The 14,918-nt window shown below is 42.7% G+C and overlaps 1 protein-coding gene across 1 annotated transcript; it reads left to right on the forward strand.

Moving 5' to 3' along the window:
* The first annotated feature begins 1,287 nt into the window (after positions 1 to 1,287).
* Positions 1,288 to 13,237, forward strand: LOC113567642 (histamine H3 receptor). The gene is made up of 3 exons (XM_035523278.1): positions 1,288 to 1,955; positions 3,815 to 3,981; positions 11,367 to 13,237. The coding sequence occupies exons 1-3, from the start codon at positions 1,718 to 1,720 to the stop codon at positions 12,255 to 12,257; spliced, it is 1,296 nt and encodes a 431-aa protein (XP_035379171.1). The 5' UTR covers positions 1,288 to 1,717; the 3' UTR covers positions 12,258 to 13,237.
* The last annotated feature ends 1,681 nt before the right edge of the window (positions 13,238 to 14,918 follow it).

Here is a 14,918-nt window from a genome sequence, read left to right on the forward strand (position 1 = left end):
CTTCCTCTAGCCATTAAACTAAAATGTTTACACATTAGGTTGTTACTTTTTCAATTGTTTTCACTTCTCCTGCCACAAGAAAATGTAGATTCCCCATTCCCCCCCCCCCCCCCCCCCCCCAGTATTTGGATCTTGTCCATAGATTTACCAACTCCATACGACCACGATATTGGTCAAACTATACAATTTAGGTGTATATCACAAAAAAAACTGCATTGTCTCTCAGTTGGTGGCCAGACACAAATGACATAATTTGAACACATTGGGTCATAGGGCATTTGGCAGGTAACCATTTGGGTTGACTTTTTGGGCCCCAAAACAACTTGGTGATTTGCACTTATTTTGAATAGTGTGGTAGCATGCCCAGAGCCATGTTAAATTTATCTCTTAAAACTACACAATTTGCACTGTGACTTTTTTGCCAGGTTGATGTGACAGATGACTAGAGATAAATCTTTGTTACATGAGCTGCGAACCACATGCAGAAGCCCCCTTAACCTTTTTTGCGCAGGGCTGGGTATTGGACTTAAAGACCTGAGCGCACGGGTAATTAGCACTTCATAAGTAGTCGAAAATTAGGTTCTGAAAGAATGGCGAAAGCCCTTGTGTGGAAAACAGATACAACTGGCTAACTGAAAAACAAACAAAAAAGATTAATAACTGTTGTTGAAATCATATTTCAAATAGTCTGTGGTTGAGCTACACAACGTGTCTAAGGCATTATCTGTCTGTAATGGTGCGTTCCCGCTACAGCCCACGTAGGCGCAGCTGAGAATTAACTCACTGGGCTAAATTGTTCTTCTGTGACAGCGGGGAAGTGAGTCACTGTGAAAGAAGACTCAACCTCTGACAGGGCGTATAATTACACATGTTCATTTTTTATCAGGGTGACACGGAGCGTGTGCATAATGTATGAAATCATTCCCTAATAAATGACATTTGAGAGAGTCGTAGGTTCATATCTTGGAGAATTAAGGCATGAAAATCTGTAGGATGATGGATACTGAGCCTTTAAATTGTTGAATCTAACAGGCCATCACATGTACTTCTGTTCAGTAAATTTTGCTTCGGGAAAGAACAGCTTTCGTAGCGACTAGAAAGGGAACCGGATCGTAAAACGAGCCCCGAGCCCCGTGTTGCCGCTGTCCAGGGTGCTGGAACGACTCGTACAATAAGAGGAGTCGGCGCTGGCGGAACATTCCTAGAAGCTCCTTTTCGCACAGGTCGCCTTGCACTTCGGATGCGCGCTTTCAGTGGACCGAGCATCACCCGAAGGAAGGCGCGAGGGCACCACAGTTAATTTTCTCGCGCGCTGTACGAGCACGCGCGGTTCCGCTGGTTTTCATCTCGACCCCTTACTGTGCTGGAAAGCAATTACGCGCATTTATTATTATTATTATTAATTTATTTTTTTTACATTTTCCAAACATAGACTTTTCAAATGGAGTTCGGTGGAATCTTGGAGAATAGTTCATTGTGCAAAAAAGGCTTTAGACACCACTCGGAATTATCTTTGTGAACATTGGGAACATGTAAACCTTCTCTATACAGTAAAAGGCGGGTCTTAATTTTTTTTTTCATTATTCGCGCGAACTTTAGGCGATGATGACAAGGTGAAAAGTCTAGTGTTTTTCTTTAGGTCTAAATTCAATCTAGCATTTAACACGGACGATGAGAGCAACCTATCGCTGTTCCTTGAGGTACCCCTGATTTGACAATGGTAACTTGCTTTTCTGGATACAATAATTCAAGCTTTGGCGACACGGGGGTCAGCGGCACCGTAGCCGCTTTCCCTGGCCACACTATGGTGATCCTTGCTGTTTTAATGATAACCCTTGTTGTCGTGGTTGTAGTGGGAAATGCGTTGGTCATCCTTGCTTTTGTCGTGGACAAGAGTCTCAGAAATCAAAGCAATTATTTCTTCCTTAATTTGGCGATATCAGATTTCCTTGTCGGTAAGTACAAATTATTATTATAAAAAATAATTCAATTTTAAAAGTTATTTGGAATTTGCATCTCTGCTTGACAGAATGCATAAATAAAAAGTAGGCAGAGACTGTTTGCATTACTGTCATGTGTCTGTCTCGCTGCAATGTGTTAACTAAACACTGTTATACCCAGCACAGTATATAGTTCCATAGGTCATTTCAAGCAAAAATTGAAATATACTTGAAGTTAACCGAACTGCACTTTATACGGTGATACGTTTTTAATGACTGCCTTTGACATTCTGTATTGATCTGCCTTAAAAAAAAAACCCAACAACTTGTTTTCCTGCTGTACTGCATGCTCCGTGTTTTACCCGGACTTTGCGTGACTGCCGGGTTTTTTTTGTTTTTTGTTTTTTGTTTTTTTAAAGGAATCACTCAAGTCGAGGTTTTCCTTTTCCTCGCCACTTTTCTCTTGACAACAACGACCACAGAGCGGATGTGATGCACATTTCTTAACACTAGCCTACGTAAATTCACTGCGCAGCCACTTAGTTTGACGTTGGCCACAATTACTTGTGCATTATACTGTCATTCGATGGTCTGTCCACCCCCACCGCTGTCAAAGTGTACAGATTAACTCTCTGTAATCGAGGCTAAAGATTCCATCTTGTTTGAGTTTGCATCTGTAACTCCTTTTGAGTTCGGTATCTAACCTGGGTGTAAATAGATTGTGAGCAGCATGCGGAAATCTTTATAATAAGCAATTATTTTTAGAATTTTCCAAAAGAACAATCCAGATTCCAGAACTACACCACTCCAGACACCAAACCCTCACTCACCCTCCCACCCACTCACCTGCAATCCCACCCACTCACCTCCAATTCCACCCACTCACCTGCAGACCCAACCCCCCCCCCGTCGACAACATCTTTTTGTGTTATCCTCTCTAATCTCTACAAATGACTATGGTGTTATGATTTAAGCACTTCTATACCTGACCCCAATCAAACACTACTGAAAGCTACATTAGGCTTGAATCCTAATATCACACCAGAGATGGATGAGAAACCTTTGGTTCATTCTAGTGGCAGTGTACTGTCACCTCTAATCGGTGCTCTTGAGCTAGAGTGTTAGGAGGAAAGAAAGCCTATCATTGATTTATCTGAAGTCTTGCAGACTCTTTCGGCCTTGGACCCAAAGTGCTGGACTTTATATTTGGAGTCGCTTGCATTAGATGTTGAAAGTCCACTTTCCGCTCAGCTCCGTCCCCTCACGGTAGCACACGGCCAGAGCATGCCTTCATTTAACCCCATGGACTAAAACACGAGCTGCAGATTTTAGAAAAAGGCCCTCAGATGAGCAAGCTGGCATGAGGGCTGCTCTGCGGCGACCTGCGGAATTCATAGACGTCTGGGAACAAGATCCCACATGAAAGGTCAAGCGCGTTGTTTTCCCTTGGAGCCAGTCAGTGTAAATGGAACGCCCACAGCCGGCCAGTTCCCCATGCATCCTCCAGAAGAGAGGCGTTAATGAGGCTTTTAGCATTCAGTTGCGAGAGAGCGCTCGCCAAACGAGGTAGACACAGCACTTCCCTGGGTCTTCGGTGGGAGCAGTTGCAGGTTTCTCTCCATTCTCCTCCGCACAGTTTGTTTGACTGCAACGCTGACGGCTGCTTTGTGTTGGAATCACAGTATTCCGTAATGATGGCTTCGGGCCGACAGCGTCTGCATTGTTAGGCCAACATGCGACGTTCATGTCATTAGCAGACCAGCTCCGCAGCACATGCGACACGCTGTGGAAACGTCGGTGACGTCTGGCCAGCTGAAGCCCTGGTTAAGTGATGGCGTGGTGTCATGCACTGTGCATTGTTGTTCTCTGTTCAGGGGCGTTCTGTATCCCCGTGTACATGCCCTATATCCTGACAGGCCGGTGGATGCTGGGCCGGGGTCTCTGCAAGCTGTGGCTGGTCATGGACTACCTGCTCTGCACCGCCTCTGTCTTCAACATCGTCCTCATCAGCTACGACCGCTTCCTGTCTGTCACCAGAGCCGTACGTTCAGATTTCACACACAGACACACACACACACACACACACACACACACACACACACACACGCACATTCTCTCTTGCAGTCTGATTCTGTAGAGGATCTGTTTGGTAGAGTATCTCAGATGACACAAAGTTGGATTTCAGTCAAAGTGTTTTTCAGAATCCCCCACACCATCCATCATCCTAAATATTATTGCACTTTATTGCACAAAAACAGTCAATATAATAGCTGCCTTTGGCCCTCTGCCAATCAAAACACACAAAACATGCATCCTATAACTGTCTGGCACAGAAAATTTCATAGCAGTACTGTAATGATTTTCCAATCAATGTAATTGCCATAAATGTGTACCTTTATTCTCTCTGTAGTTCATCTCCTTGTTGTGAACTACAGAGAGAATAAGGTACAAATTTATGGAAACAATATTGTGTAGATAGAATACATTATAGTAAAGGTTTCAGGCATTTATTGGCTGTGAAGATGATTCAACTTGAAAGGCCGACTCAATCGAAACCACCAAAATACCACATGCCATAATATCCTGTGCCAACGTAAACACAGTGAGATGCAGATTGTTTAGAATAAGGGCAGTACAAATTTGTTCCCTCCTCAGCTGCTGTTATGCAGAGAAGATCTCTGCTGTCAGGCCTATTATATAAGCGCGTCTTTGATCTGCAGTAGTGTGGCTGAATCCAGTGAGCGCATCCACCTTGCCAGAGTGCAAAAGTAGTCTATCAGGCAGGTACGGCTCCGCAAGGCATCGAGGTAACAAGCCTGTCCCCTCTCTCTGACCTTTCCATCCTGCTTCTGTTTGTTGCGTCTGACGCTAACCACAAAGCTAAAAGCCAAGGCCAAAAGAAACGCACATGATGCAAGCGGAAGGCAAAGGTGTTGTGTCTTCACCGTGCATGGCGGCTTTCTTTTCTCTTATAGCTAATGTGCACAGTGACTGCGGGTGAAAGTGGCTCCTTACGTAACCTAGTTCAACATCACTAAAACACTCAAGCCAAAGCAATTTATGCAGAATAAAAAGAACAAATATTTTACAGTGAGAAGGGAATACAAGTGAGAGAATAACGAGTGTCTGAGAAAAAAAAAAAAGAAATTTCAGAGGCTGTGTCTTTCGCACTATCACAACTCTTATCAAACGAGCACTGAGTACTGACTACTGAAGCACACAAATAGATCTCTTCTTAAAAGAGATCAGTTGAGACACGATAAGGATCACTGGATAACAAAGGCACCCCTCTGCCCAAAAACCATAATGCGTTAGGCCACAGCAGTGCTTCCCACGACACATTCTCTTCACTTTATAGTGAGTGAGAGCTGGCAAGCGCCGCATGTGTGAGCTGTGTGAAGGCCAAATATATTAACTGATCCTGATGCTTATATTTGAAAAAGGGCTCATTTATTAACTGCTTCAAACATCTACAGCCCATGCGGTTTAGAGAACTTGTACTTATGTCAGATCTTCAGTGTCTTAAATGATGTTCTGTAGCCTTGAATTCTTGTAACACGATATGGACTGGATACACCAAACCACCTTTGTTGGATCCGCCTTCATCTTCTCAGAGATGGCAGTCTATTTTCTTCTAGAGAATCGCAGCCATGTATAACATGATCGAAAGAATGAGACTGGTATTCAAACAGGAATTCGTGAGCATTTTGCCAACTGTACCTTAGGGGCCACACCATGGACTGTGCATTCTATATCAAGCTTTTACCGCAAACACTTTGCACGCCGTTTAACAAATCCTTAAACAATCCTTATAAAAAAGTTTCTGAATCTCATTTTTAAAATCTCCCGGCTCATTAAGAAATGTACTAGAACATGCTTTTTGTGACTGCCAAGTGCTTAGTTATCTAGCTAACATAACTTGCTACAGGGCTTTATTTAAGGGAGAGAGTAACTGGGTGATCATCAAAGATAGCAGGACCTTCTGCTGACAGATCGCAATCAGCCGGTAAAATGTGACCATCCTTGTGAAAGTGATATATGCATGTGAGGTAGGCAAATGACTCCGGCCTAGTTGTTCTAGCATAATGATAACTTCCATAGAGACAGCAAAGATTTTCTGTAAACTGCTCTGAACATCATTGTTTGCTAAATGCACTTATAAATGTAATATGCAAACGAGTGACGTAAAGGCATCGTGTATCTGTGAGGCTATGCAAACTCGAATACTTTCTGAATGGCTTTTGTGAAAACAAACAAACAAACAAACAAACAAACAAATGAACAAAAAACAGGCCAGAACAAAATGGACCTGGAAGTCTGTAACAACACAGCCTGAGGCGGACGAATATCATTTATTATGCACTCCTCTTTGTATCACACCTAGCTGAACTGGCTCATTTGAAATATCTTCAACCCAGTGCTATGCAAATGGCCTTAAGCAGTGTTCAGAGGGATGATATGCCTAGCTGCTAATTTCCTGTCAGTCTGAAGGCCAGTCTGGTTTCAGAGGATGAGAACCCCAGCTGTGAGCCACTGGTGCATTTGAGTCATCTCAGAAGTAAAGGCACCTGTTAAACAAGGATCTCAATTTTGACAGTCTTAAATGACTTTCTGCCGGAATGGTTTGAAATAATGCAGTCAACATTCGAAACCTTGCCATGAAAAACCATATATCAGCCATTTCCCCATTTTGTGTAGTTATTTTAGTTTTTGATTTTGTACAACCTTTACATTAAAATTACATTAAATACAAATTATGCTAAATGTGATATATGTAGACTTACCTTACTTCATTCAATAAAACTTGCAATAATGCTTTATATATATATATATATGAACATGTATGTTTTTTTGTTACAAGAGGTTCTAGATGTTAAACTATCTGACCATGGTTCAGAGTCTCCCCCTGCATATTCCACTGGAATACAAAACCTAATAACTTTGGAATCACATCATTCCTGATATGAAATCGGTATACCAAAATGGCATTCAGAATTTCTAGAATTGAATGTATCTGTTTTATTATTTGCACATTTTATTTTAAATTGCATCTACGCTTGGATCTGGGACAAGGTCTCATTGTGCACTAGGAAACAGAATGTCTGAAATTAACCGCTGTTGAAATTTGTGACTCCATATGGTTTAAAAGCTGTGATAAACATAGAGAAAGCATTTGTAAAAATTTTAAGGAAATGTAGTGTTGCCAGTATACTGCCTGCCAAAGTGATCACTTTCAGTTTTATGGTAAATGATTCACTGAACAATTAAGTCCAGGGTTTAGTTCTAAACAGCAATATTCCCACAGAGCCAAGCTATGTTAAGTTGTGTTAGATTTAACTCTGCAGGGTGGTTGGTCTCCCTAAGCAGGCCTGGGCATTTACATTTATGGCATGTAGCTGACATTTTTGTACTAAGTATCTTACTATTATGTCTGAATACAGTTTGAGCAATTGAAGTTTAAGGGCCTTGCTCAGGGGCCCAACAGTGGCAACTTGGCAGCGGAGGGACTTAAATTGGCAACCTTCCAATTACAAGTCAAGTACATTAACCACTGAGCCACCACTGCCCCACAGGGACTTGGCACCACAGTCATGCCATATGCTGGTATTTGGCTTGATATTTTGGTCTATATTTGATGCTAGCTAGATGAACAAAATTTCCCATACCACAGCGGATGTTTTATAGATGTAATTCACTCCACTCTTCTCCCTTCCAGAATCTAAATAACAAACAAATAAATAAACAAACACATAAATAAATAAATGATTTAATTAATTAATTACTAAACAAATATACACACATAAATACATGCATATACTCACGTATATGCATATTTATTCGAAGATCTTTTTAGGGTTCATTTTACATTCATGTACAAAGATAATTAATTAATAACAAAAACTCTTGGATAAAAAGATGGATACGGATATTGTAGATGATTGCTTATACATCCCCAAGGGTTTCCATCATATGAGCTAAGTCTGTCTTCTCTAAATAATGTATAGGGGGCTGCAGATATTGTGAAAGTAATTAGCTGGTTCTCAAGTTATTTAACTACAAAAAATTCAGCATTTTTCTTGGAACCTAATATTACTAAGCACAAGACTCCATGTCCCATCTGAATGCATTCATTACTGGCACTTGACCTGTATTTCCCCTGATTCTCAAATTGTTTATGTAAATGATTAGACTGGCAGCATCGGCACACTGCGATACAGATATGGTTACTAAACATCCTACTCTGAGATGCTTTAAACGGGTAGGGCAGAATCTTTTTCTCTGACGACCCACTAAAACATGCTTGCTAGGAGGTGCTCTAGGAGCTGCACTTACGCAGACTTATTAGCTTTTTTGTTAGCAGTATGTATTGTTGATGACTTTCCCCATCAGTCAATGTCTGCCAAAATCCCTGCCTACCTGGATGAGGCAGACCCATTGCACACTGCCATTGTAATGCTATAAGATTCCACGAGAGCAGAGATTAAGCTTTCTTTGTGGTAAAGAACTCATATTTGTTTATGTATTTCAGCGGTAGACGGATATGTAATGCAGGTATACAGCAATAAGTAGCGGTATGACAGTAAACATTTCTAAACTCTCATAACCTTTTTGAAAAGATCATAACTTGAGCCACATCGGCTGCTAATCTGAAAGGCCTTTTGAGACCAGAGAAGAGAAGTCCCATTTTCCCCAACGCCATTAAGCGCTCCCAACCATCCCTGTCTCAAAAGCACATTATGCTTTCTCATGCATAATACATGAGATTTTATGCGAATTCTGAATAAGGATGTAATCCAGTTTTTCTTAAATAGATTGTTTATCACATCCTGTTCCTCACGTCAATAGTTTTTTTTTCTTTAATTTCTTTTAAATGAGTGAGTGTTACATGAGTCACTAATGAGCCATTAGTTTAAACATGTTATGACATTTCGAGAAGATTTCAGCACCATGCAGGGTAAATGAACATATTTGCTTCTATACTGAATGTGGAATTTGGTGCAAAATACTACACGTCTTGAGTTTTGAACTGAGACATACTGCAGTTTGCAGCAAGCTACCTTTCTGACAATCTAGCATTCGGTTTTTAACACTTTTTACACACTTCACAATACGTGTCCAGGCAAAACTTGAATGAACAATTGCTTGTGTGAATCAGCTGAGGTTTATGTAATCTCTAAACTTTTAGCCTGGAAGCTGTAGAGTGTGAAATGCTATAATAAATATCTGGTATTCTGTGGCCCAAAGGTTCCACGCTTCCCCAAAGGAAAAGTCTTATTTCTCAGATGCAGGGATTGCACGACAAGGCACCTTAAGGACTTGTGCGCTCCCGTTTCCACTCAGAAGCAGGTGATAGCTTTTCTTCACTGTCAGCCCATTTGTCATTTCATGAAATGGAAAATCGGTGCGGTGTTCTCCCCCGGCCTGGATCGGAGCAGCACGGCACGGGCAGCCTTACCGAACATCACGGCTACGATCCATCAGCAGTCTAAATCCAACTTCACCAGCCATGATTATTATGGCAAAATGGGTAGACTGTTTTAGCCGTTTTGATCAAAGATTCCACCATGCTGCAGTTTTGTGGACGCATTCTTTGAAAACTTGAATGTCACACCCCGATATTCAAATCATAATGCCTTTAAAACACATTTTCTTGTAAAACCAGTGTTGGCAAGATTTATGTAGTTCACATTACCACAGTACAGCACTCAGAATAATGGCTTGCTCCTCAGGAAATGTAAAAACGTGATCGTAGCCAAAAAGCCACCCCACATTTCCCGCAGACATGTTAGTGCTTTTGAGATTGTAGCTCCCCCCCCACACACACTCTGATTAGGAACTCCAGCAAACCAACTTAAGTAAGTATTCTCTAGCACACCTTTAGGATCCATGATAACCCAGGGCACTGGGATAAACTCTTTAAGTAACGCTGAATACGCATTAGCAGGTGCCACATTTAGATGTGAAGTACACCTAGGGGTGCGTTCAAGCAGCTGAGGAGTAAATCGCTACTGCGGTAACTCGGAGCCCCTGCAAATCTCCACAAAAATTACACTGTATTTGTCAATATGGAAATGAACACAACCACAGCCTATCTGTGGAACCGCTAGCCTATCGGAGATAACAGAACCCCCCCACCCTGCAGTGCGAAGGGGAAATCATGCAGGGACATCGGCAGACCCGGCAGTCTATCCTGAAAGGTACACAAATCCTCAAGAATGGGGTTCCCATTCACATAAGTAAACAACTGACCTTCTGCTTTCCGTACACAGCAGTTCTTCCTAATTTGAGGTGAATTGCGTGGATATGGCATGTTGCGACACGTGCATTATTTTTGTAATTCACTTAGAGCATACATAAAGGTATACAGTTAGAGATGATGTTACCATGCACAGATTGTTAGCCATTCTATTGCTCTTTATAATGTCCAGTTTCTAGCTGCAGGGCTGCAGTTGGCAGGATGTTTTGCAGCCCTGCGGTGACACTGACCCATGAAAACCTCCAGCAGCACTGTGTCCGATACACTCACACAGGCACAAAGCCCTTTACCATGTGGCCATGAGATATATATATATAAAATAACATGTAGTCAGCAGTGCTCCTGTGGTTAGAAACTAAACGGTGATAAACAGGTACAGCGTGTGACAAACAGCACATGGGCTCCACTCTGTAAGTGTACTTGTTTAAGACAGGCACACCTAATAATGTGGTATATCATAGTGAAATGTTTTTAAAAATTGTACCTCAAGCACAAAATCGGTGCACTCTGTTCAAGATTAATTTCCATATGCAAGTCCACTGACGACAAACACACACTTGGTTATGGACATCCTCTACAACCTCTAGTTAGTATACTGTAAAAATGTTGTTTTTTTTTTAATCACGGATGTTAGATGGTGATGGATTGACCTTTAATAAATGAATCCCCTCTAGTTCTCGTACAAATGTTTTAACTGAACAATGAATTTTCGTCGAAATGGAAATGGAAAAGTCTGTTAGTGTAATTGCTTTTTTCAACACACAGCCAGATTGTCTACTCTCACTTTGCATGGTTAGACTGAGCTGACACCATATTTGTCACCTAAATTGCTACACCATTCGAACGTGTTTACTAAAAACAGATTTTGCAATCCCCTGTAGTCCTTGACCGTAGGCAAGGTCAGCATATGCAGGTCTGCATCTTGCTCTCACTGCGTGTAAGGTAACGAATTCATTTCCTCACCCAGAGAATGAATCGGATGCATTGAATTTCAAGTTACTTTCTTCAAAAGTCCTTTGCTCTTTGAGTTCAGCACTTGCCTTAATAAATAAGACTAGAAGCAGTCAAGGCCTGTCACTGTGTATCTTGCCAGCATCCTTGAAACTCATATTCTCAGAGATGCTCTGATATAGCTGTCACTGATTCTATCTGCACACCCCATTCCACAGGTGCGGTATCGAGCCCAGCAGGGTATGACCCGTCTGGCCGTGGGGAAGATGCTGGCCGTGTGGGTGTTAGCCTTCCTCCTGTATGGGCCGGCCATCATCTTCTGGGAGCAGGTGGCCGGTGAGAGCATCGTGCCGCCTGATGAGTGCTTCGCCGAGTTCTACTGCACGTGGTACTTCCTCCTCAGCGCCTCCACCTTTGAATTCTTCTCACCGTTTGTCTCCGTGGCCTTCTTCAACCTTAGCATCTACCTCAACATCCAGCGGAGGAACAGGAGCCGGGCCGCGCGGGCCACCGCCGACCGGGCTGAGGAGGGCTGGCGGGTGGCCGACGGCGCCACGTCCTCGGCTGTGTTCTTCGTCAAGACGCGCAAGGTCTCCTCAAGCGAGCCGGCTGCTGCGTCGGCCGCCGTCGAGGAGGACGAGGAGGTTTCGCCGTCGTCCAGCGGAGACCCCAGCAGCAGTCATTCGGTGTCTCTGTCCATGAAGACGGTCGGCAAGAAGAAAGGAGCGCTGAGGTGCTGGATAAGGACCCGTGTGGTCCAAGTGCAGGGTCCCCCTAACTCTAACTCTTGCACCCCCTGTGGGGGTGGAGGCCATTCGCGGCTTTCCCGGGACAAGAAGATCGCCAAGTCGCTGGCGGTGATCGTGTGCGTGTTCGGAGTGTGCTGGGCTCCGTACACCCTGCTGATGATCATCCGCGCGGCCTGCAGCGGCGCGTGTGTGGAGCACCACTGGTACGAAGTCACGTTCTGGCTGCTTTGGCTCAACTCCGCCATTAACCCCTTCCTGTACCCGCTGTGCCACAGCAGCTTTCGGAGGGCGTTTGCCAAGATCCTTTGCCCCAAACGGCAGTCTGTGGGGCCGCATGAGGACATCCCATCCTGCCAGTGAGACGATACTCACAGGGAATTATGTGCAAATCAGCAACTCATAAGATGACAAATGTTCCACTGAGGGCTTATTTCTGGCGGAGATCAATACAGCTTAATCACACGGAGTGAAAACGGGTTTTCATTTCCTGTGTAAAGACATGAACCTTTATTACAGTTATACTCTTATATGTTCTTTTTTCCCCCCTACTTCACCAAAACTGCAAAAACCAGATTCACCACCACCTTGTGAAAACACTGCATAGAAAGTTGAAAAGCAGTAGTGAGAAAAGTGATGCATCATTGTTATGTGCATGTTTGGGTCCATCGGTCACCCATTTGTTGTTATACCGTTTGTCTTGTGGATGCCGCCCCTGACTGGCCTTACACACAACTCTGAGAATAGAGACAGTGCAATAGTATAGGCAGCTGCTGATAAAAGCATTCTAGTGGTTGTTTAGCTCTCTGTCTCTAAGCCCAGCACAGCTGTGGAGAGATTAACCAGCTGTCCTGTGTAGGACTCCCAATGTAGTCTAGTGGCGTTTTCGAACGTGACACAAGCTGACATTATATTTGGGTGTTTTGGTTTTTTTTTTGGTTGTTTGTTTTTTGTGGAATGAGTCTTGTTTGTACAAGTTTTATTTTCAGAATGGCACATATGAAGCACTGCACTTAAATTTCAGTAAATGTTTTCTTTAAATCCATCACGTTTTAGTTTAATACTTAAAAAGGAACTCAGACTCTGAGCATAATTGCACCCACAAATGGTGTGCGGTTATATTGTTGGCCCATACATAATTACATATGTGTTGTAGCTATACTATTTGAGAAATAACTACAAAGTTTTTAGAACTTGGAAACAATACTGTAAATGGCAGCTTTTTAAGAAAGATTGTGTGTGTAATTTAGTTCACGGCTAACTTCACAAAGAGATTATGACCATTTAAAATGCTTTGTGACCATTTGTGACTACTTTAAATACCATGCAGTGTATTAAAGGTACTCCAGTACACCCTTTGTAAAAAGGTGATTTTCAGTGCTCCTTCAAAGACCAGAGGTTTGTACAAGAGGAAACAGGCGCGCATGCACACACACACACACTTCTCCAATAGAAAGAAACAAAATGTCTTTAAAAGGTCATGTGGTAACGTATTACACAAGAAACATTACTCGCACAACACAAACCAAGGTCCTGCAGCTCCTGTTGGTGTTCTACTCTGCTGTCACGACTAACCACTGCAGAAAGGTTTTTTTAAGATAAATGCCATTTTCCAGATGGGTTCAAGGGTGCTCCTGGCTTAATAGCTCAGTTTCAAGATGAAGTTAATTAAGCATCAATCTGCAGTGTCCTCGGAAAAGCAATAAGAAGTCTTAAGGTCTCTTCACCAGGTGGTGCTCCTACTCTTAATAGGATGGCAAAGAAAATTGGCACTTAGGCTGAACGACAAGAGAGAAGTCAAATGCTTTAAAGTTTGCAGAATTGTTTATATGAACAGGATCCCCAACGGTTGGGGTGTGGAAGATTTGACAATGTTGGTTTAATACAGCTTCTATTAATTTCTATACGGCTTTTATTAACTGCGGTAATAAAAATTTAAAAAAAAAAGAAAAATGCACAAAAGCCAGGAGTTTTGATTTCTCTTCAGTCAGAATCTCCTCTCATGGTTATTGGAGATCATTATCACATGAGTATTTCAAGTGAATTGCCAAGAAACATTTGATGACTTTCATAATGGGATTTTTTCCTGAATGAAACGGCGAACCAGGCGAGGACGAGACTTGAAAAGACGTCAGGAAATGATGACTGGAATGTCCCGAGGGGACCGTACTGCGCGTCCTCAAGTGGTGGCAATGATGAGGGCCAACATTAATTCCAGTCACAAACAGCACTGTAATGAAACTTGCTGAGCGTGCCAAGGTTATCCAAATCCCTTTTTCATCCTCAAAATTTTATGTGAAGATTCTTAACTAGGCCCATTCTTAACTAACTTTTCCTTGGAAAAACACCTGTGATGAAAGCTTATTTGGTCTGCATCATACAGCACATCAGAGGGGGGGGTCAAAATTCCCAAAGCCCTCGAGCTCAGAAAAATAACAAAAGGAATACATGAAGCGGGACAGCTAACATTCCCTTTTAAATTATGTTTTCTTTCCTCACGACTCTGACCTTGGCAAAAAAAAAAAAAAAAATCCCTTGGATCCCTTTGTGTAGACCTTAACTGATCCCGCGAGGGAACACCTCACACGGTGAACAATATGCCTCGGACACTGCGGGTGCCTCTTCATTGTCATCATTGATATTCTAGTGTTTGTTTCAAGCTCCCGAGAAAAGGGGCAAAACAGGAGGAAACTCATTAAACGAGCTGGAGACAGACTCAGCTTGTCACAGCATAATGGAGAGGACAGCTTCCACAGTAGCCTCCCTGCCAATTTAAAACATGGTCCAACAACCTAAAGCCCGAGAGGAAAGCAGGCAACCACAGTGGGCAAAAACTCATTAAGCGCGTCATCTCTCCCACGTCATCTCTCCCACGTCATACCCGTTACTTACAGCATAACGAACGGAATGACAAACACTGCAATGCCCAAGCTGACGTGGCGTTCCAGGCTGCCAATAATGTGGTCTCATCAAATACTGGATTTTACAACATCCTAGGACATGATCAACCCATAAGAATGAAAA

The sequence above is a fragment of the Electrophorus electricus genome, chromosome 26 (genome assembly GCF_013358815.1).
Source record: "Electrophorus electricus isolate fEleEle1 chromosome 26, fEleEle1.pri, whole genome shotgun sequence".
In the NCBI taxonomy this organism is placed as follows: Eukaryota; Metazoa; Chordata; class Actinopteri; order Gymnotiformes; family Gymnotidae; genus Electrophorus; species Electrophorus electricus.